The sequence below is a fragment of the Myxocyprinus asiaticus genome, chromosome 42, assembly GCF_019703515.2.
Source record: "Myxocyprinus asiaticus isolate MX2 ecotype Aquarium Trade chromosome 42, UBuf_Myxa_2, whole genome shotgun sequence".
In the NCBI taxonomy this organism is placed as follows: domain Eukaryota; kingdom Metazoa; phylum Chordata; class Actinopteri; order Cypriniformes; family Catostomidae; genus Myxocyprinus; species Myxocyprinus asiaticus.
In genome coordinates, this window is record NC_059385.1 from 86,147 (window position 1) to 110,000 (window position 23,854).

Sequence of the window (23,854 nt, forward strand, 5' to 3'; positions counted from 1 at the left end):
TGTAGCTTGCTGCCTTTGTCTAAGAGACAGTTGCGTTTGGCTGATCTGGACCACAACCGGGAAGCTAATCTTGTAGAACCGGAGCCGGTTTCACAGCAGAGACCTCAAAAGCACCGTGCCTCTGAAGCTGCTGGCACACCTCCAAGAAAAGATCCACTTCTAAAGGCAGTCGTTTGGCAGAGCATCTGTTGTCAAAAAAGGTTGCTGGCCTTTCCTCAGATATGGTGGAGATGAAGCGACTCCTGTAGTCTCTTCAACCAGCAGGCTTGGTCTCTACAGCTACAATGGGCTCCACTGAGGACGCTCAATCACGTTTATCAAATGAAGAGGATACTGCCTCTCCTTATCCTCCTCATAGCTCCCACCTTGACACTATGTCCATGTGTGCTTCTGATTCACAATTTCAGCAGCACCTTGGCTCTGAAACTGCCAGGTTTGATGATCCGCAGGACGTGCCAGCTGGATCCGACTTGGGTGGCTCTGGAGACTCATGCCATTCTTCAGGGACTGTTCCACCTCTGGTGGATGACACATTGACAGTGCTTCAGATGGCAGTGGCTCGTCAAGGACTTGATGAGAGCCCTGCCCATCTAGTTCAGTCCAATGTGTTCTTTCGCAAGTCTCTACGTACAGATACTTTTACTATGCCTGCATGTAAAGACTTTGTAGTAAAATTTTCTAGTGCCCTGAAAGGATCAGAGACGGCCAAGAGGCGATCCAAAACTGCACGTACCTTAGCTTCTATGGCTGAGGCAGTGTCCATTGGGGTGCAACTAACACAGGTGTAACGTGCCCCAAATTTCAGGGTGCCAACTACAGTACACTTGCTCATCATCGTTACACGCCTACACAGCCACACTCCCATCAAATTCCCACCAACCGACCTCACACCCAGCAGAGATTTCGTGGCTCTGACAATGTCCAAGTGCATCATACTCTGGGTAGCCCCACTTCCTGCCGTACCCCAGGGGAACCACGTCTGGCTTAAATTCCCTCAGCTCGGCTTACGTCACTACGTGACTTCATTGGTATACTTTTTTCGACCTATCTGACTGGCGCTGCAATCATCCATTACTGTAACACCATCTCTGGCGGTCATCCGGAATTTACATATGTAACCAGCGTTTGTGTTAGCTAGATAAAGTTTTTTTTTAAGGATTTGCATTTGCATACAAGACACTAATTCTGGCAATGAATACATTTAAAATGCATATTAGTTTTCAGTATGTTTTTACTGTACAAATACCAAAAAAAAAAAAAACATCCTGATTTGAAAACGTTTCAATGATGGAATCGACTGCATCTGGACACACGATTGATTCTCAAATAGAAACTTTCGCCGCCCAATGAATCATGACTGATTAGTTTGAAATATACAACGTTTTTGTGTAGTGAGTCTGTTTTTTTTTTTTTTTTAAACAAATTGTTAAAACATATATGCAACAAAATTGCCTTACAATTCTGTAATTTTGGAAAGTTAACTTAGGCTTACTTCAAATGTAATACTTTTATTTGTCCTTGCTGCTGCTGCTCACCTCATTTGTTTCTATGTAGGTAAGAACGTGTTTTGTGAGACCTGTTTTGTATTGTTTGATAGAAAAAAGAAAGAAAAAACTTTTTCTGCTATCTGGTCTGTCATTGCACAGTGTTGTGGGGAATAATAATGTTTAACACAAGACAGCAGATATTTCTTTTTAGATGTTGTAGGTATGTAGCTATTACATAAATAATTACCATAATGAAAATATTTAATTTTCTTCATTATTAACTCACTGAGTTTACAGAAATAGACACGCCCACCTGTAAGCGCGCGTGCGTGTGTGCGGGAGCGCGCCTTTATCAGTACACGCGTGTGCGCGCTTAGTCAGTGTGTCATGATGCTGCCGGTGAGTTTACACGCGGATCAGATGATCGGGTAAGAGTTTATCAATTACTCTGTTATTGTAACATCATGAAGTTATAAGCGTTAACACACTCTCTCTTGTGTTTGTGTAGTTGTTCTGTGATTTGGAGACCGTGGGATCCGTCACTAAGAGAAACACAATGCAATAAAGTAACATCTTTAGATATGGCTTTCTGTTCTGAATGTATCAATACTTTGATTTCAGTACCTGAGAATACTGGGATGACACAGTTTTAACTGTGAATGTGTTGTTCAGGTGATGTGTGGAGATATGAGGAGAATCCAGCAGTCTGAAGAGACTTTTCATCATCCTGTGAGGTCTGAAACATATTCATAATGGAATCATGATGAAAGAACACTTACATGTTTATCACCACCACACAGTTGTGTTTCAATAATTGTTCATGTTCAAGATATTGACAAGAATCAGACTTCACAGTTTGTGTGTTTGTAACGGATCATATTCATCCAATCTCAGGCTGTTCCTGCCCAGATCCAGGATGCAGGAATATTTGTCTCATCTCGGCAGGAAGGTTTTGGCCAGTTTTCCAGTTCAGGCCACGTTACACTTTTACAACGATGAAGACTCGAGCTCTGATGAAGATTGTGACTGATTCAAACCAACATGAAGACAAACAAAGACTCGTAATCTTGTGAAATCCAGAGCAACCGTTTACATGAACTCCACTAGTGTGCACTGGTCATCTTCACTGTGAAGTGTACACTCATCAGGAGGCAGAACACTGTTAACGAAACACAGACAAGATGAGCACCTTAGAAATACAGAACGACAGGTCAGGTCATGCTCGGACCCCATCAAAGACAGGACCTGACCTTTGACCTAAAGAGGACTCTCATTCCCTCCATCACGTTGTGAACATTTAATCTTCAATTTAGACATTTCTGATGTGTTTATTCAATATTACATGTAATTGCAGGCATAATATTGTTTTGAAGGCTACTGAATGCTTTTCCTGATAACCCTAATAATGTTTTATTTGTGTGTTACTGCTGGAATTAATGTACAGTTGTTTGTATTTTCATTGTGTAAATCTAAATCTTTTGAAAAATTGAAAGTCAAATCATTAAAGATTTCTCAATATGCTTTCATTAACAGACTATATTGCACATTTTTGAATATTTTAGAAAATCATTAATTAAATCAATATTCCTTCCAGAGATGGGATGATGTGTAACTTCAGGTGTTTGAAAATATTGCATAAAATACACAAAATAATAATGAACTAACAAAATTATTTCATAAGAGTTAACTAACAATACAGAAAAAACAGCAGTTACACTTCTGAACGTTCTTGTTGTACAATATAAAATCAACACAAAATTGTATATATTACAAATGCTTAACATGAATGCACATAACTTCTTGAAGTGATGCCATTACAACAACATGATCAAAGAGAAACTGAAAAACTTGTCACCAATAGAATCCAGTTTGTTCCAAAATCTCTGAACGGTCCAGTCTGTATACACAAACATGGACACACAGGGCAAGGCAGGAAGGGTCACAGGGTCACAGGTTAAATGGTAACTGGCCACCCGACACCAGCATGTTTACTCGTGAGGGTTATCTGGAGGCAATGATCGCCACCTCTCACCTGTCCACAGGTACAGACACAAGCACGGGCAGGTGGGCTGCGCAGACTGATTGAAGAGCAGCTGTGAAGTCTGAGAGATGAGCAGATAAAAGAGATGACCGTTTCACTTCTAGACGGAGGTCACAGAGGTCACAGTCTGACCCCAAAAAATCTGATTCAGTTTCATGAGGAGTTTGAGAATAAGACACTAAAACACAGTGTTTTTCAGCTTTATTTTATTGTTTGTTTCAAAAGCGCAACAACATCCAGAACCCAGACTCCTCTTGTCTCAGTGGTGTGCCTCAGTGTCAGGGGTCGTTCAGTCAGTGCATACTGTGAGCACTCGTGATGATAACACACACACTAGAGTTCATCAGAGAGTCAAATCTCAGGCCTGTCACAGCGGCTGATGGATCTGATCATCTCAACTCTGAACAATGGCAAACATCTGCAAATGTGAGACACTCCCTATGAAGGGCATAAGACAAAATAAAACTTCACCGGTGTCTTGTCATATTGAGTGTGTTCTCATCGTGTCGATCGAGGTAAAACAGACGGTTTATTTCACTAATGGAGAAATCTCGCAGTCTGGGAATCGCTCCATCCTGACACTCTTCCAAACGCTGACTCTTTGCGAAGTGATCTACAAGAAAAAGAAATAATTTTTGTCCAGTTAAATAAATATATACTGTATATACACTGATCAGCCAAAACATTAAAACCACCTGCCTAATATTGTGTAGGTCCCCCTCGTGCCCACAAAACAGTGCCAACCTGCAGATTATATTCTTCTCACCACAATTGTACAGAGTGGTTATCTGAGTTACCGTAGACTTTGTCAGTTCGAACTAGTCTGGTCATTCTCTGTTGACCTCTCTCATCAACAAGACGTTTCCGTCCACAGAACTGCCGCTCACTGGATGTTTTTTGTTTTTGGCACCATTCTGAGTAAATTCTAGAGACTGTTGTGTGTGAAAATCCCAGAAATACTCAAACCAGCCCATCTGTCACCAACAATAATCCATGCGATTATCTAATCAGCCAATCATGTGGCAGCAGAGCAGTGCATAAAATCATACAGATACGGGTCAGGAGCATCAGTTAATGTTCACATCAACCAACAGAATGGGGAAAAAATGTGATCTCAGTGATTTGGAGCGTGGCATGATTGGTGCCAAAAAAACAAAAAAAAAAACAACCTGTGATGTTGACCAATTGTGATACTTATGGATGTGAATGTGATGTGTTCACTTGTGATGTTGATCGATTGTGATATTAACGGATGTGAATGTGATGTGTTCACCTGTGATGTTGATCGACAATGATATTTATGAATGTGATGTGTTCACCTGTGATATTGACCAACAGTGATATTTATGGACGTGAATGTGTTCACCTGTGATGTTGATCGACAATGATATTTATGGACGTGATTGTGATGTGTTCACCTGTGATGTTGATAAACAGTGATATTTATGGATGTGAATGTGATATGTTCACCTGTGATGTTGATCGACTGTGATATTTATGAATGTGATATGTTCACCTGTGATTCTGACAAACAGTGATATTTATGGATGTGAATGTGATGTGTTCACCTGTGATGCTGACAAACTGATATTTATGGTTGTGAATGTGACGTGTTCACCTGTGATGTTGATCGACTGTGTTATTTATGGATGTGAATGTGATGTGTTCACCTGTGATTTTGACAAACAGTGATATTTATGGATGTGAATGTGATGTGTTCACCTGTGATGTTGATCGACAATGATATTTATAGATGTGAATGTGATGTGTTCACCTGTGATGTTGATCGACAATGATATTTATGGGCCTGAATGTGATGTGTTCACCTGTGATGTTGATCGACAATGATATTTATGGATGTGAATGTGATGTGTTCACCTGTGATGTTGACAAACAGTGATATTAATGGGTGTGAATGTGATGTGTTCACCTGTGATATTGACCAACAGTGATATTTATGGACGTGAATGTGTTCACCTGTGATGTTGATCGACAATGATATTTATGGACGTGATTGTGATGTGTTCACCTGTGATGTTGATAAACAGTGATATTTATGGATGTGAATGTGATATGTTCACCTGTGATGTTGATCAACTGTGATATTTATGGATGTGAATGTGATATGTTCACCTGTGATTCTGACAAACAGTGATATTTATGGATGTGAATGTGATGTGTTCACCTGTGATGTTGATCGACTGTGATATTTATGGATGTGAATGTGATGTGTTCACCTGTGATTTTGACAAACAGTGATATTTATGGATGTGAATGTGATATGTTCACCTGTGATGTTGATCAACTGTGATATTTATGGATGTGAATGTGATGTGTTCACCTGTGATGTTGATCGACTGTGATATTTATGGATGTGAATGTGATGTGTTCACCTGTGATTTTGACAAACAGTGATATTTATGGATGTGAATGTGATATGTTCACCTGTGATTCTGACAAACAGTGATATTTATGGATGTGAATGTGATGTGTTCACCTGTGATGTTGATCGACTGTGATATTTATGGATGTGAATGTGATGTGTTCACCTGTGATTTTGACAAACAGTGATATTTATGGATGTGAATGTGATGTGTTCACCTGTGATGTTGACAAACAGTGATATTAATGGGTGTGAATGTGATGTGTTCACCTGTGATGTTGATCGACAATGATATTTATGGACGTGATTGTGATGTGTTCACCTGTGATGTTGATAAACAGTGATATTTATGGATGTGAATGTGATGTGTTCACCTGTGATGTTGACCAACAGTGATATTTGTGAATGTGAATGTGATGTGTTCACCTGTGATGTTGACAAACAGTGATATTAATGGGTGTGAATGTGATGTGTTCACCTGTGATTTTGACAAACAGTGATATTTATGGATGTGAATGTGATGTGTTCACCTGTGATGTTGACAAACAGTGATATTAATGGGTGTGAATGTGATGTGTTCACCTGTGATGTTGACCAACAGTGATATTTGTGAATGTGAATGTGATGTGTTCACCTGTGATGTTGACAAACAGTGATATTAATGGGTGTGAATGTGATGTGTTCACCTGTGATGTTGATTGACTGTGATATTTATGGATGTGAATGTGATATGTTCACCTGTGATGCTGACAAACAGTGATATTTATGGATGTGAATGTGATGTGTTCACCTGTGATGTTGATCGACTGTGATATTTATGGATGTGAATGTGATGTGTTCACCTGTGATGCTGACAAACAGTGATATTTATGGATGTGAATGTGATGTTTTCACCTGTGATTTTGACAAACAGTGATATTTATGGATGTGAATGTGATGTGTTCACTTGTGATGTTGACCAACAGTGATATTTATGGATGTGAATGTGATGTGTTCACCTGTGATGCTGACAAACAGTGATATTTATGGATGTGAATGTGATGTGTTCACCTGTGATGCTGACAAACAGTGATATTTATGGATGTGAATGTGATGTTTTCACCTGTGATGTTGATCGATTGTGATATTTATGGATGTGAATGTGATGTGTTCACCTGTGATGTTGATCGACAGTGAAATTTATGGACGTGATTGTGATGTTTTCACCTGTGATGTTGATTGACAGTGATATTTATGGATGTGAATGTGATGTGTTCACCTGTGATGTTGATAAACAATATTTATGGACGTGATTGTGATGTTTTCACCTGTGATGTTGATCGACAATGATATTTATGGAGGTGAATGTGATTTTTTCACCTGTGATGTTGATCAACAATGATATTTATGGACGTGAATGTGATGTGTTCACCTGTGATGTTGACCAACAGTGATATTAATGGATGTGAATGTAATGTGTTCACCTGTGATGCTAATCAACAGTCAGCATTGGGAGGGTTACTTTTCAAATATATTCCACTACAGATTACAGAATACATGCTGTAAAATGTAATTTGTAATTTATTCCATTTGATTACTCAAGGTCAGTAACGTATTCTAAATACTTTGGATTACTTCTTCAGCACTGGTAGATTTTTTCACTTGTTTTGACTATAAAAACTCTGCCAGTACAGTAAGACCAAATACACATGTTAAAAATACATTCTCTGAAAAACCTAAAATATCTTATGCAGTGTTGTTTCTAAAACAAGATAAATCTAATTGTTCTTGTTTTAAGGATTTTTATTAAGGGTGTAATGGTACAGAAGTCACGGTTCGGTACGTACCTCGGTTTTGGGGTCACAGTTCGGTATGAGTTCGGTACAACAGGAAAAAGCAACAAATCCAAAATGCTAGGTTTCTTTTCATTTATTTTGAACAGACAGTTGTGCAAATTACAGTTTGTTCCACCTAGTGGCATTTAGTCCCCCCTGAGGTAGTTGGTACAGTACAGCCTCCTTTAGTGTATTAAGCACTAAGCAGTAAACAGAATGCACTCTTGCATAGGTCATATTTTTTTGTAGAGCTGATAAAAAACAAAAGGTATTTGGTCACAATCAGCTACAAAACTGAAAAGCATCTCTTTTTTTTGTAAAAGTACAAAATAAATAGAATAATGAAAAATAAAATGTGTGCATTAGGAGAAGGAGTGTTACAATTTGTTCCACTTGAACTATATGTTGTTTGTGTAAATGCCAATTGCCTGGGTAATGATTTTGGCCCTGTCTGTTCCCACATCTAGAGGCTGGTTAAAAGCTGCAGGGATACGTTTTTGCACTCCTGTCGTCTTTTTCTGCCTAGCTCCGGTGATTGGGACATCTGTGTGACGTCGTCTGATATGTGTTAGCATGTTGGACGTATTTCCACTCACATACCATACAGTGTCGATGTTGATCGACAGTGATATTTATGGATGTGAATGTGATGTATTCACCTGTGATGTTGACCAACAGTGATATTTATGGATGTGAATGTGATGTATTCACCTGTGATGTTGACCAACAGTGATATTTATGGATATGAATGTGATGTGTTCACCTGCGATGTTGATCGATTGTGATATGTGATGTGTTCACCTGCGATGTTGATCGATTGTGATATTAACGGATGTGAATGTGATGTGTTCACCTGTGATGTTGTCTACTGAAGCGAGTGGAGCCACGTTCATCAGATTTACACCAAACAGCAGCACAAAACATGTGGTTATAGTGACCAGCAGGTATATGGGAGCAGCCAGAGCCCAATATCTGAAAATAAATCAGCACAGTGTGTACAGTATAATGCGTTCATGTGTATAAAATCTCTCCTGAACATTGCAGAACACTGTAACTCACTTCTGTGGCCAATAGGTCAGTCCAACGGAATGAAGCCAAACCTCCGGGACAAAAGCCCACACTAAATACAGCACTAATGAGAGGAGATCAACAATAACACAGCTATATCACTAATAAAATACACAACACACGGATTACTGGACACTTAATAAGAGCTGATTATAGGGAGCTGATTGTGAATCTTACAGAACGCGAACTGAGATCCCAAAAACAGCACAAAGCCGTAGATCGCTCTTTCAGGTAAAGGAGACGGAGAATTCTCCACCATCATCAACACCTGCACAAACACACATTCACCAGTGTTAACATTTTATTAACATACAAACACACATATCTAACGCTGACAAAACTAACACTCCAGCCCCATTATACAACATACTGATACCTGTGTTTGCTCCTTATTGACCGCTAAAAACCTGGATAAAATGTATATTATTTAACATTACGTGATTACAAATCTATAAATGTCTCACTATTCTTCTCTGTTTCCTGATTTATTAACGCGCGCGACTCTCTGCTGCCATCAAGCGGACAGGAGACACACACACACACACACACACACACACACACTTACACTCACTCACACTCACACACACACTCACACACACTCACACACACACACACACACACTCACACACACACTCACACACACTTACACACACACACACACACACTCACACACACACACACACACACTCACACACACTCACACTCACACACACACTCACACACACACACCCACACACACTCACACACACTCACACACACACACTCACACACACACTCACACACACCCACACACACTCACACTCACACACACACTCACACACACCCACACACACTCACACACACACTCACTCACACACACACACCCACACACACTCACACTCACACCCACACACACACACTCACACACACACACACACACACACACACACACACACACACACGACACACACACACTCACACACACACACACACACACACACACACACAGACACACGATAAAGCGCTTGTTTGTTTTATGTATGTTGTGCATGTATTGTGTTTTTTATTTAATTTTAAAACATCACGGAGCTTAAAGATTATTCAGAGTTTATGTTTTTGTCTCTTAAGACAAAAATAGTCTTAATATCATATTAATACAAATAAAATCCTACTAATAAAAAACGCAATTATTTAAAATAAATAGCTAAAATTATTTACTTAAATTGTAATTGAAAACAAACATTAAATTGACTGAAGAAACCTTTTTGTTTGTTATTACACAACATAATTATGTAAAATATATGATGTTCGGAAAAGAAATGGCACACAGTTATAAGTTGCATTATGAAACACTATTCAAATTTTGTGATGAGGACCAAAACACTTTCTTTAATAGACGTTACTCCTCTGCAACATTACTCACACTGAGTACAATTAACTTATTTTGATAGAAGGTTAAAACATTTTATTGCGAACAACTAACAGCTGTATGCTGTGGTTTTGCTGGCGAACACTAGAGGGCGCTGATGTGTGTGTGTGTGTGTGTGTGTGTGTGTGTGTGTGTGTGTGTGTGTGTGTGTGTGTGTGTGTGTCATCAAAGGGACTTTCAAGGCAAGTCAGTCCACTCTGCAGCCATCTGTGGAACGCGCTCGGCAGGCTGTGCTGCTATTTGTCTCTACGTAAACAAACGGCATACAAGTACACCTCTTACCTGCTTGAATGGAGAAAGACCGAAAAATCGAAAACTGTTTGTCAAGACTAAGATCAAACAGCATATTAAAAATCATCAGTAAAATCTGACTACACGATCTCATTAATTTTGCTTCTTTACCTCAGATCACGCTGTTTTCCTGGCTTGTCTAGCTAATGGGCATGCGCGATCTCGAGTTGATTGACAGGCAATGTTTGTATCTATAAGGTGATTGGCTCTTTCACCTGAAAGGCGGGACTTCTTTTCTACGTCAGTTGACTGTCACATTTACAGAAGTGTTCCGTCTGTGATTAATGACTCTGGTGTAATTCATACGGAGAACACTAGAGGGCGCGTGTTAATGTTCTTCTTCCTCGCGCTTCAGTTCACGCGTGCGTTGAAGTCCAGCAGCAGAAATCAGGAAACAATCAAACACAACAAACGGCGATTTTCTCATAACAGGTTTGTATTAAACAGTATTAAGCATCTTTTAGATTTAGTGGGATGTTTTAAAGGAAGAATTGCTCACGGAGATGCTTGTTAAAGCGAAATTTATTGCTATTGATTCTTATTAGCATCTCTGTAGTCAGAGACACGTCGCGTTACAGATTAAACATTAAACTTCTACATTTACATGTAAACAACAATTAATCCGTACACTTTGATTAATCCAAACTATACACACACAACAGGAGAACTACTGTTGTATTTAATGCATTATGCAGTCATGTATTAATGTGTTGTTAAGATACTGATGAAAACTAGTGTGAGAAACTATAAACTTCATATACTTTATTTACTGAACATGTTAATGATGTTTGTGTTCATCAGAATGACAGACACAGAAGACTCTGATCTGGAGGAAGGACCAGATATCATGAGACACAAGACCAAGATTGTGAGTAGAAACCTAAAAACTTTAGACACCTGAGAGAAGTGCTGAATGTGCATTAATGTACACACCTATATGAATCATTGTGTTCTTTATTCAGGTGTATCAGAGCCAGTTCCCTTATATTCACATGGAACCGCCAGGTGAGTCTCTATCCTCCAAATATTCATGTCATGAGTTATTAGTGTTGCAGATATTTCTGGTGCTTGTGAGAGCTGTTGATTGGATGATTTTTGTAATTCTGTATTTGGATTAACAGATGTCATATATGAGAGGTGGACCAAGATAAAGCCAGAGGTGAAGAAACAAGTGGGTCACATGATGCACGTGTCCGCGTTTTGGTGGCCGATTCTGTTGAGACAGCAGGACAATCACCCCACCACCTTCTGGGCTGTAGAGATGGGCTTCCTCGACTCAAAGTTAGTCTGACGTTTTTATATCATTGCTTTGAAGAAAGAGACTCGGTGTCTGATTAAATGTATCAAACATTGATCATAATAATGATACATGTTTGATAGTTGCATGTTATAATCAGTCATCTAAAACACTGTGTTTATTGTCTTTCAGTGTTTCAAATGATTTGAGTTTGAAGAGGCTTCAGAAGATTGAGATTCTGGAAAGCATCCTGGAGGCCATGGAGAGAGGAGTACGTATCGGTTCTGATGAAACATTCTGATTCGTTCTGTTTTAGTGCTTCAGTTCTGATAATGTTTCATGTTTGTGTTCAGCTGTCTCACAGAGACATGACAATACAAGCCCGAGCTGTGGTGTCACTAAACCGATTATTTACCATGGTAAGTTGTGGCGATGCTGTTGCAAACAAACACTCGCAGCGTGATGAGCTGTATGTCATAACACAGCTGTCTGTCTGTCTGTCTGTCTGTCTGCAGCAGGACGATTGTTTGTTGGAAGCCATTCATTGGCTTGAGGACTCAGGAGTGCCGCTCATCAGTAAGAAGCTGCTGGAACTCGGTTCAGCGGAGATTCGGTACCGCACGCTCAGCTTCGTCTTCGGTGAATGTGAGTTCATTAAAGTCCATTAACATCCTCGCAGTGCTAGTGATGTAATGATGGTTAGCCGTTTGACTTGCTTAACCACAGTAGTTTCAGTCCGCGGTGTGTGACGAGCATGTGTGACGTTTGTTGCAGGTGTTCAATGAATTATTGTTTCATTCAACAGATGCACGTTATCTTCAGGTGATATCATGCAGTAAAAAGAGAGCCATCGAGGAGCTGCGGTTAGAACCGAACACTTGGTCTTTATTGGTAATATTTCATCAGATGTTTGTTTATTTATGTTCTTGAGCAAAGTAAAGTGTTTATATTAGTCTCTTGTTTATTATTGTTATATTTAAGATAATGTCATTTCGTTATTTTCCATTCTAGAAAAGTGAGGAAATGAAGAATAAAGGAAATGAGCAGTTTCAGAAGAGAAAGTATGATCTGGCTCTAAAATGGTACACGAAAGCTATTAAATACCAGTAAGTACTGCCTCGCCCTGTGTTTCTACATGATTGAATCCAGACACATTCTCATTCCATGTCCACATTGCTTTTCACATTTTAACAGTGAATGAATCTGTGTTTTAGCCCAAGCAATCACATCCTGTACGGGAACAGAGCACTTTGTTTTCTCCGCTCTGAGAAGTATCTGTAAGTTAAACACCTGTAATATACATTATACAGGGAGATTTCTCAGCAGTAACGGTCAATAATCCTCATTGTGGAAATTGTTTTCAGGAAAGCACTTGGTGACGGAAAGAGAGCTGTAATATTACAGCCAGACTGGGCGAAGGTAACTCCTGATGAACTGAAAACACAAAGACTGGCATCAGACTGTATAGATCACGTTTGATATGAAACACCTGCTTTGCATTTAGTTTTATTTCGTTTTGTTTGAGTGCCAGAGAAATAGCTGGAAACACTCTTGCGTTTGTACTTTAGCTGAGAATCAAATAAGCTGTTGTACAGTATGCAACAAAGGCTTTCTGCATTTCTTTGTTATAAAACCAGAGTTTTTATTAAATTGCTCTCACACTTTGTCAATCATATTGCATGTTGTTTTTCTTTTCAGGGTCATTATCGGTTCTGTGACGCTCTCTTCTATCTCGGGGAGCATCAGAAAGCGCTGGAAGCGAACAGACTCGCTCTGAGCGTGTGCAGTGCAGACACAGAAGGACATAAAGATCTGCAGCAGCAGTTTGAGCGATTCCACACTGAACTTCAGGAGAACAGAGGTGAAACACCAACACAATCACACAACTTAAAAATCCTTTATTGATTTATTGATTTATTGATTTATTTTCTCAAGCCGAGGGAAAGTCTAAGAAGATGGAAACCAAGAAAATGTCTTCTAAAGCCAGGTATTTATTTGTCATGCTGTTCTACTTCTGATATGTTTTTATTGAAAGCAAATGATTAACGTTTAATTTGTTCTCAGAGTGCATGCGGCCAGTGATTCTTCAGGTCAGCAACTGAAATCCAGTCGTCCGTCTGAAGCTGCGTCGCATTCTTCTGTTCTGGAGAATCTGGTGAGAAACGCACTGAACGATCTCTTAAAACGCTCAGCACACGTTAACCTTCAGGCAGGAAGTTACATTGTGATATATCTGCTCACGTCTGCTGTGTACATCTGTGACCAAGATGATTGTGCTTACTGTAAAATACTTGACATATTGGACTGTTTTTGTTATTAACAATTTTGATTCTATTCATAAGACAAACAAACATCATAAAATACGGAGTCAATTATATATATTAAACCCCTCCCCCAAAACATTCCCCCGACCTGACACAAACACACACACTGCATAAATTCTAATTCACAATCCACTCTGACCAGCAGAAAGGGGACTTATTAATACATAATTTGGGGTTCAGCCATATGCTCGAATAAATGTCTGAATTAAACACTCTATACACTTTAGTCCATACCGAGTGCAAATGTGAAATAATGGGGTGTAACTTAACTTCTCCGGTTAGTTTGATAGAGATGCTTTGCAATGGCGAAATAGAGGCAAGAACTTCCTGTTCAATACAAAACCAGGAAGGGGCTCTTTCAGGTGGAAGCGACCATTGAGCCAAATGTCTGAGACTGAATGCATAATAATAAAACAAAATCTTGGGTAGGCCTAACCCACCTTTGTCAATCGGTCTATGTAATTTACTGAAATTTAATCTGGGACGTTTACCATTCCAAATGAAGGACTCGCTATGCTATCAAATTGCTTGAAATAAGAGAAGGGGACATCTACAGGGAGAGACTGAAGCAGGTAGTTGAATTTTGGAATACAATTCATTTTAATAACATTAACCTTCCCAATCATCGATAAATGTAATGAAGCCCACCTGCCCACATCATTCGAAAACCTTTTTATTAAAGGGTCAAAATTAACTCTGACTAAATCACACAAATTTGCTGGGAATAAAATCCCCAAATACTTAATGCCCCTGTTTGGGCCACTGGAAGGCACCCGGCTGAAAAGCCGTTTCTGGGCAGTACGCTGTCAGCGCCAAAGCTTCGGATTTAGACTAATTTACTCTGTATCCCGAGAATTTAGAAAAGGATTAATAATTCTGTGGAGGCAAGGCATAGATCTAGTGGGGTCGGAGACGAATAATAAAATATCATCTGCGTAAAGCAGAAGCTTATGCGCCACACCTCCCGCCGCCACCCCTGGAAAATCATCCTCCTTTCTTATCGTGGCTGCTAATGGTTCCAGGGCAAGACAGAACAATAATGGGGAAAGAGGGCAACCCTGCCGAGTGCCCCTATCCAGAGTAAAATAATCTGAAATTAATCCATTTGTTTGTACCGCTGCTACAGTGTGTTTATAAAGTAACTTAATCCAACCAATAAATGTATTCCCGAATCCGTACATTTCCAAAACCTTAAAAAGATAATCCCATTCTACCATATCAAACACCTTTTCGGCGTCAAGTGAGATGGCAGCGACCGGAGATTGATCATTCGCTACTGACCACATGATATTGATGAGATGCCTGATGTTATCAGAAGAGCTGCGGCCCCGAATAAACCCCACCTGATCTATATGTATAAGAGATGTCATAACTTTATTTAATCGGTTAGCCAGAATTTCTGACAGTATTTTTACGTCTAGCTGGATCAGGGAGATTGGATGGTAACTTTTACACTCGCTTGGATCTTTGTCCTTTTTAAGAATCAGACTGATCCGGGCTTGTGTCATGGTTAGGCTTTCCATTCTTTAATGATTCAGTATAAACTTCTAACAAAAGTGGAGACAGTTCTGTAGCATAAGATTAAAAAAATTCAGCGACAAAGCTGTCTGTCTGTAGTCAAGGCCTTAATTACCTCGTCAAGCTCCTCCAAGGTTATCTCAGAATCAAGAGTTTTTTTGCTCAGTCGTCAATTTAGGAAGATCTAATGGTTCCACAAAGTTTATAATATCTTCATCAGTGGATGAAGACGTGGAACCATAAAGATCAAAATAGAATTCTTTAAAAGCATTATTAATATCAATGGCTGAGGTAAATATTTCACCACCAGCAGATTTCACTGAGGGAATGATAGAAAGAGACTCACTCTGCTTCATATATCTAGCCAAAAGCTTCCCTGCTTTGTCCCCCGACTCAAAGTATGACTGTCTTGCCCTGAATAACCAAAACTCCACTTTCCGTGACAAAATCGTATTATATCTGTATTTCAATCGGGTCAATTCTCTGAGGTCATCAGACGACATTCGCCGCTTCAGCTCTGCCTCAGCACTTTTAATATTCCCTTCCAACTCCGCAAGTTCTCATGCTTTGGATTTTTTGGTGAATGAGGCATACTGTATGATCCGACCCCTAAGAACTGCCTTAAGTGCCTCCCAAGCCACGCCCACAGAGGATACTGAGGACCAGTTGGTCTCCATATAAATATTGATTTCAGTCTTTAACATTTGTTGGAATTCAAGATTTTGCAAAAGGGATACATTAAAGCACCAACTATATGATTTCTTTTTCTCCGTATGTGGCAACATCTCTAAACTCACCAGGGCGTGATCTGAGACTAAAATGTTTCCAATTGAGCAATCCACAACAGATGAAATGAGGGATTTTGGATATAAAAAAAAATCTATTGTAGAGTAAATCTTATGGACTGATGAAAAAAAATGTATAGTCTCTACCAGATGGGTTCAAAAGTCTCCAAATATCTGTAAGACCAAGATTTTTACACATCGTGTGAAGTGTCAATGTTGCTCTAGGGGGTTTACACACTTTTGCTTCACTATGATCAAGGACCTGAGTCCATCACAATATTAAAGTCTCCTCCCAATATTATATCATGAAGGGTGCCAGCGGCTTGCAACATCCCTTCAAGATCTATAAAACAGCCCTGATCATCAGTGTTAGGTGTGTAAATATTAGCTAAAATCAACCTTTGCCCTTGAATTTCAGCTAAAACAATAATTATTCTTCCTAATTTATCTTTTAATCTGTTTGAGAAATTTGAATTGTAGATGTTTATTAATCAATATAATGACTCCCCTGCTCTTACTTGAGCCAGCATTAAAAAAAACATGCCCACCCCATATCTTCCCAAATGTTTCAGCTTCCTGCAGGGAAAGATGCGTTTCTTGTAGAAACACTATATCATATTTCCTTTGTTTAAGAAAACTAAAAACCTTCCTTCTTTTTATGGGGTGCCCCAACCTATTCACATTCCACGTGGAGAGAGATAATACACTCATTAACATTTGACATTTTGACATATTAGAAAAAATAGATTGTGTCAAAAATAAAATTATAAAGACCACATTCCAACATTAGTGCAACAATAAAACCCCGAACTTCCCCCCGAACCAAACAAACAGAAAAAAGAAAAATGTGCGCATTAACCCAGCGCACAACAGCGCCAACTGGCGTCCATCCCTCTAAACTCAAACAGTCCACGCACGCCTACGAGAGCCCCTGCGACAACTTTATCGTCAGATTGCTCAAGTCCGGTGTTTCTATACAAATTTTGTAAAACAGAATTACACAACAGCAGATAATCTAAAAATTACAGTAGCCAATAGGTGGAATAAACACAGAGCGTGTAGCTTCATCCACGCAACTGTCCCGAAGGAGTGTTATTCCACAAAACAAACTCCAGCCGCTGGGCGGAACCAACACAAAAAGAAACAAAAAGGCACCCAGTTTCCTCAGACAGTCAAGTGAATGTACAGTGAGTCAGGTCCACTAGGCAGCAACATGAAAATCACCAAATAGCTTAATCACCCCATTATCTCTATGAAGGACAATGCTTGCTGTGGGCATGTAAATATTTTGCGGCCATCCTTAGAATCTATTCTCAATTTGGCTGGAAACATCAGTGCAAAAGTGACCTTTCACTGATGTAAGAGTTTCTTGCATTCTGAATTGATCGCGTTTCTCTCTTGTCGAATTCACAAAATCTGGGAACAAGAAAATGCTGTGGTTCTTCCAAGAAAGTCTTCCTTTACTCCTCGCCTCGCATAACACAAGATTTTTATCGGATGATCTCAGAAATTTGGCCAGAATTGATTGGGGCCTGTCTCCCTCCGTGGATCTTCGAGAAGGATCCCTGTGAGCTCGCTTGATTTCCAGCTTATGGCCTGTTGTGTCGAGCAGATTCGGAAGGAGCCCATCCAGGAATTTCCCCATATCCTGACCCTCTTCGGCCTCTGGAATTCCGACAATACAGATGTTATTCCGCCGGCTACGGTTCTCCATATCCTCCAACTTCTCCCAGACACGCTCCAAATCCACCTTGGTCGCTAACGGATTAACAGATAATTCTCTCTCCGATGACTCCAGATAATCGATCCGTTTCTCAACATCCCCCACTCTTGTAACCACATCAGAGAACTTCACCTCCATGGCGGTGATCGATCGACATATCACATCTAGATCCTTCAAGTCAGCAATGACCTTCGTCAGCATTGCTGACGTGTTCAGCATCTCTCGCCGCATTTCCCGCATAAATCGACTCCCTGGCTCGGGGCCTGCTCAGGAGCGTCAGCTTGAGCACGTAAGTGTCTTTTAATGTCTCCAGAGCCCGAGGATTTTGAATTCTTTGACATATTGTCCTCCGAGAACAGTTATGGAACACAGTGTATCAAATCTTACCGGTTTATGTCATTAGAAGTGTTAAAACTAGCAAAGTGCGCAGAGCTCACCGTTCACACGTCCGATCCTCGCATGGCATCATGTGACCCCCCCCCACCCCCATATTGGACTGTTTTTAAAAATGGAAGACGTGATTAGAAGTTAAAATTGTGATTTTATATGGCACGAATGAGCTGTGAAGTCTCATTGTACTTTCGTTCTCTCTAATAGCAGGAATGTGAAAACCGGAAAGATCAGCATGAAATCACAGGTGAGGAATGAGGAAATATTTCACTTGTTTAAAAATCAATTGAAAGTCTCTTTTGAATTTTGCAAATCTGCTGTAGGTCTGGACTGCAATACAGAACTGAAAAAGCTTTGAAATGTTTTTATTCAAGTAAATGTAAATTAATGTTGAAGTTCACAGGAGTGCTCAGTTCCAAAATCAGGCCATTAATGGAATGTACACATGCCAGTTTTCTTTCTCCTGCTCTTCCCTGTGGCAGTTTTCTAGAAGATTTCTCATGACTGTCATATTCTGTATACAAGAGTTAATTTACTTGAAATAAATTCTGAGTAAATAATACTAACCTGATATTGATCTTGGACCTGTTTCCACCTGGTATTAAGATATGTTTCAGTTGATCCGATCACATGTGGTCAGTGTTAAAAACAGGTGTAAACAGGGCATGTGACCACATCGCATCTGAGGTGAAAACGCCATCCTGATGCGTCTCAGGCGGCATTGATGCGCCACCCCTCACCTGTCCATCAGCCGCTGTGCTAAAGCAAGAGTTTAATCTGTTTATGACACCGGTCACATACGGTCTTAAAAGGAAATAACCGTCTGATCAGAAAATTTGAAAAGCTAATACATGTCCAAGTACGAGAACTCCACGGATCTTCTTCAGTGTGTTTGATATCAAAATGCAGTAACACGTATGACAAGCACACACGTCTGAAGCTCCTAAAACAGGTAATCCACTAAAATAACAGACTATTCTGCTGGAAATGTTGCGTTTCTGCTCCGATTAAATTTCAGATGCATCTGGGACAAACAGTGCACAGGTTTTATTCAGGATTTCTTTGTCTTTTCTGACTTTGTTGCGATTTAATATCATGCAGTAACATGTTGACATAGTGATTAATGTATGTTGTCATGAAATCAGAGACTCTCCCCTCGAAATCCCAACAAACAGGTGTAAACGGGTTCTTGATGTTCAATCAGTCTTCGTATGTTGATCATCTTACATCTTCAGTCATTTTAATAAAGCATGTAAGTTTTCTGATGGATTTTATGCATTTGTTTGAATAAGTTTACTAATTTTAAGGATGTTGGAAAAGAAAATTCCCTTGTTAGAAAACCCTAGTGTAAAATTTTATTTTTGTTATAACTATTCGTCCCAGTGTAATTATTTGTTGGGAATACAGTGATGAGGGCATGTTGTGCTGTTGTAGTGTAATTGGAGAAGTATGTTTAGGTGAAGATCTCCAGTGTAAATGAGCAGCACTGGATGTTTTCTGTGAGACACGTGCCGTCCTCTGATCAGTTCTGCCAGTCTGTAGCGCGGGCTGCTCGTCTGGTTCTGCAGGTTTCCTGTTGTAAATCTGTGTTTGTTTTCCAGAATATGGGAGTGGTTTTTCTTAGAGAATGATGATTCTCAGAAGAGCTCGCTTCACTTTAGCCTGCGCTGCAATAAACACATGAATCATTTTGTTTCAGGAAACTCAGCAGCACAAACACACGCTGAAGAACCATCTGACAGACACAAAGACATGAAGAGGTAACTCAGCAATATGACACAATGTTGCACTGTTTGACACTTCTGAATAAAGCACATTCTAATTTAAAAGACATTGTCAAATTATTGAATGTTTTTATTTTTCAGGAATTATTTCATTTAACAAAAACATTCAAAAAAATTCAGAATAATATTAATTGTAATTGATTTTTAGAATACTTGTTTTTCATTATTATAAAACTCTTCATCATGAAGCTTGTAAATGTTAATGTAAGAAAGGGAAAATTAGAGTCATGTGACATTCGTGTCCAGCGCTCGCTAGATTCACTTTCATTTCACGTCCTGTTGAAGTTGTTTGTGCATCAGTGATCAGAAAGGTAGAATTACATGTGTGTTTGTGTCAGACAGTAACAGGAGGTTTTACTTTGTGTTTGTCATGTTATTACAATCACAGTTGTGTGTGTGTGTGTGTGTGTGTGTGCGTGAAAGCGGAAAGTCTCAAATTGAGCAACTTCCTGTTGTCTTTGTGTAACAAGTCGTCATGTTTATTTTAATCATGAAACTCCTTGTATGATGTTTGTTTCATATCTTTATTTGACTCTTTGTTCGCACTCTTTGTTCATGTGGTGTTTGTTTAATTGTGACAAACTACAGCAGGAAGTTTGTGCATACAGCGAGTGCAGACTGGCAATAAACTCCAGCTGTGTGTTCTATAATAATAGCAGTGTTCTGATGGCCTTCAGCTGTGTGTTATCATGAGAATGACGTATATTTCTGGTCAATTTTCTCTCAGTGAAATGACTCCACGGAAGATAAAGAGAGCCGTGTCGAGCACTCCAGATAAGTCATCTGTCCGGAGCAAACTCCCGCCTGCAGCAGAGAAACTAGTGACTCCAGCGGTGAGCGTGCGGCTCGTGTTGAACACACTCACTGCAGTCATGAGGTGGATGTTTTAATGTCGTTTAATGGTGCTGTTTTTTGTGGCAGAAGGTGGTCAGTGATGCGGGACTGAGAGAACGCTTCTGTGCGGCGGTTCAGGATGGTCACGTGGCACTGAGCGACCAGCGCTGTCGAAACGCACAGCAGTCCTTCTCTCTCGCTCTCAGTATACTGGACTCCAGCGGAACCACGGTAACAACAGCACCGCTCGCTCGTCACGTGTGTGTGTGTTACAAAAGCAAATGTTCTTACATATGCATGTATTTTCATTTGACATCACTTCCTCGCTTTCAGTTTGACCGCAGTGTTGGAGACTGAACACCGATGTTTGACAAAACTAGACATTTATTTTGTGTGATTGTCCGATACAGCAACATTAACCCAACCAGTGGCGTGAGTTTGGGGAGTGACTATCTGTTTGGTCCGCCAGTGGCAGATTGGGGTTATTTTACAAACAATGGTTTTAGTGTGAACATGCGTCTAGATGATTCAGTGTGTTTATCTGATTGTGCATTTTTCTGACACACAATCGCAAAGTGAATTTCAAAGGTCATTTCAGGAGACTTTATTGAAGTGTTCCTTACATCACAGGAATGAACCAATCAGAGCATGGTTGAGTTGAATAAACGGCAGACATGATTACTGATCAATGACTCTTAATTTCTCTGATATTTAAAAGGATCTTGCTAGTAAAATCTCACTCACTCTCACTCTCTTTCTCACTCTCTTACTCACTCACTCTCTCTCACTCTTTCTCACTCTCTCACTCTCTCTCACTCTCTTACTCACTCACTCTTTCTCTCTCTCTCACTCTCTCTTTCTCACTCTCTCTTTCTCACTCTCTCACTCTCTCTTTCTCACTCTCTTTCTCACTCACTCTCTTTCTCTTTCTCACTCTCTCTTTCTCACTCTCTCACTCTGTTTCTCACTCTCTTTCTCACTCTCTCTTTCTCACTCTCTCTTTCTCACTCTCTCTTTCTCACTCTCTCTTTCTCACTCTCTCACTCTCTTTCTCACTCTCTCTTTCTCACTCTCTCACTCTCTTTCTCACTCTGTTTCTCACTCTCTTTCTCTTTCTCTCTCTTTCTCACTCTGTTTCTCACTCTCTCACTCACTCTCTCTTTCTCACTCACTCTCACTTTCTCTTTCTCACTCTCTCACTCACTCTCTCTTTCTCACTCATTCTCACTTTCTCACTCTCTCACTCATTCTCACTTTCTCTTTCTCACTCTCTTTCTCACTCTCTCAATTTCAAATTTAAAGTACTTTATTAGCATGATTGTGTTTACATACAATATTGCCAAAGCTTTAATACACAAAACAGATAATGATGAGACAAATAATAATAATAAAACAGTAACAAATAACAATAAAAACAGAATTAAAATAAGGTGCCAGGTAATGAATAAAATAAAATAAAAACTATAATAACAATATACACTACAATATAAAATAAGCATTTAACAAGACATAATGAACATAAGAGAATAAAAATACTGTGACTGAAGTACATTAAGGCAGTGATTGGTTTCTGAATTTAGCTGCAACTGATGCATGATTGTCCTCCCCCAGTAACACCTGCATTTGATCTGTTTCTGCTGAACTGGAGAACTGTGGCATGAGAGTTCAGTTTCTCCCAGTGAAGGAGAAAGTGTGTCTCTGTCACAGTGAGCACAGACTCGTTCATGTTTGTTTTCTATGGCCAGACTGTGATCAGTGAGTCTGTATTTGGTGAGGATCCGTCTCTGTTTTGGATCTCTTACAGTGTGGAGATATTCTGCTAGATTATACGTTCTGTTTAGGGTCCGATAACATTCCAGTTTGCTTTGGTTTTTACTTTCATTTTCCCAATGGTCCAAATATGAATTTGTGCTTTCTTTTATGATTTGGTTTATTGTGATTTGGTTTTGTTCAGCAGTGCTGGTCTGAAACTGGTGTTTGTTAGTTGTTAGTGTGTTTGTGAGTTTCAGAGTGATAAAGGGGACTGGTTTTAGGCTTCAGCTCTTGGGTTTTAAGGGCTTCATGTTGCAGTGTGTTAGGGGAACTGGAATTTAGATCATAATTTTAGTTTTTTTCAGATGGACTGTCAGGGCCCAGTTCTGACAGTAGTTCTGCAGCAGGTCCTTGTGCAGTAGCTGACAGCAGCACCAGATCATCTGCATAGAGAAGAACTTCAGAATTATTTAGAGTAAGACCGGGTGTTGCAGATTGTTCCAGTAGCACTGCTAACTCATTCATGTAAAAGATGAACAGAGTCGGACTCAAACTGCAGTCCTATCTCACTCCACACCCTTGAGTGAAGAATTCTGTTCTTTTATTGCCAATTTTAACTCTGCATCTGTTGTCCGAATACATAGATTTGATAGTGTTGTACATTTTACCCCCAATGCCGGATTGTAGAATTTTATAATATAGACCATCATGACAAATGGAATCAAATGCTTTTTTTAAATCAACAAAACATGCATAAATTTTGCCTTTGCTTTTTCGACGAACGTGCTGGTTGACTATCGTGTGTAGCGTGTGAATGTGGTCGGTGGTGCGGTGGTTTGGTAGGAATCGAATCTGACTCTTACTCAAGACATTGTGCTTGATAAGGAAGGCCTGTATCTGGGCGTTCAGGATACAACAGAAAGTCTTCCCCAGATTACTGCTCACACAAATGCCTCAGTAGTTATTGGGGTTGAATTTGTCTCCACTCTTATATAATGGGTGCATTAAGCCCATA

The 23,854-nt window shown here is 39.7% G+C and overlaps 3 protein-coding genes across 4 annotated transcripts in view; 2 read left to right on the plus strand and 1 right to left on the minus strand.

Annotated features, from left to right (window-relative positions):
• Positions 1–1,127: 1,127 nt before the first annotated feature.
• ripply3 (ripply transcriptional repressor 3) lies at positions 1,128–3,541 on the plus strand. The gene is made up of 4 exons (XM_051684507.1): positions 1,128–1,915; positions 1,996–2,053; positions 2,160–2,221; positions 2,382–3,541. The coding sequence occupies exons 1-4, from the start codon at positions 1,875–1,877 to the stop codon at positions 2,515–2,517; spliced, it is 297 nt and encodes a 98-aa protein (XP_051540467.1). The 5' UTR covers positions 1,128–1,874; the 3' UTR covers positions 2,518–3,541.
• Positions 3,542–3,730: 189 nt separating this feature from the next.
• On the minus strand, positions 3,731–9,301 carry LOC127432960 (phosphatidylinositol N-acetylglucosaminyltransferase subunit P-like). Of its 2 annotated transcripts, none has more exons than XM_051684505.1 (5): positions 9,170–9,301; positions 8,971–9,061; positions 8,785–8,857; positions 8,579–8,697; positions 3,731–4,141 (listed from the first exon to the last, which is right to left on the minus strand). In XM_051684505.1, exons 2-5 carry the CDS (start codon positions 9,053–9,055, stop codon positions 3,996–3,998), a joined length of 423 nt encoding a protein of 140 aa, XP_051540465.1. In that variant the 5' UTR covers positions 9,056–9,061; positions 9,170–9,301; the 3' UTR covers positions 3,731–3,995. The 2 variants fall into 2 exon arrangements, with proteins under 2 accessions (XP_051540465.1, XP_051540466.1); XM_051684506.1 differs by lacking the exon at positions 3,731–4,141 and adding an exon at positions 7,651–7,976.
• Positions 9,302–10,791: 1,490 nt separating this feature from the next.
• The window catches only part of ttc3 (tetratricopeptide repeat domain 3), a 28,834-nt gene continuing 15,771 nt past the window's right edge, over positions 10,792–23,854 (plus strand). The window contains exons 1-18 of the mRNA XM_051683636.1: positions 10,792–10,924; positions 11,294–11,360; positions 11,455–11,497; positions 11,614–11,773; positions 11,922–12,000; positions 12,083–12,148; positions 12,245–12,374; positions 12,535–12,620; positions 12,741–12,835; positions 12,944–13,006; positions 13,094–13,148; positions 13,428–13,590; positions 13,665–13,716; positions 13,794–13,884; positions 18,677–18,716; positions 20,169–20,229; positions 20,981–21,086; positions 21,175–21,318. Of these exons, the coding sequence (XP_051539596.1) occupies positions 10,824–10,924; positions 11,294–11,360; positions 11,455–11,497; positions 11,614–11,773; positions 11,922–12,000; positions 12,083–12,148; positions 12,245–12,374; positions 12,535–12,620; positions 12,741–12,835; positions 12,944–13,006; positions 13,094–13,148; positions 13,428–13,590; positions 13,665–13,716; positions 13,794–13,884; positions 18,677–18,716; positions 20,169–20,229; positions 20,981–21,086; positions 21,175–21,318 (1,602 nt within the window). The 5' untranslated portion in view covers positions 10,792–10,823. The remainder of the gene's footprint in view (positions 10,925–11,293; positions 11,361–11,454; positions 11,498–11,613; positions 11,774–11,921; positions 12,001–12,082; positions 12,149–12,244; positions 12,375–12,534; positions 12,621–12,740; positions 12,836–12,943; positions 13,007–13,093; positions 13,149–13,427; positions 13,591–13,664; positions 13,717–13,793; positions 13,885–18,676; positions 18,717–20,168; positions 20,230–20,980; positions 21,087–21,174; positions 21,319–23,854) is intronic.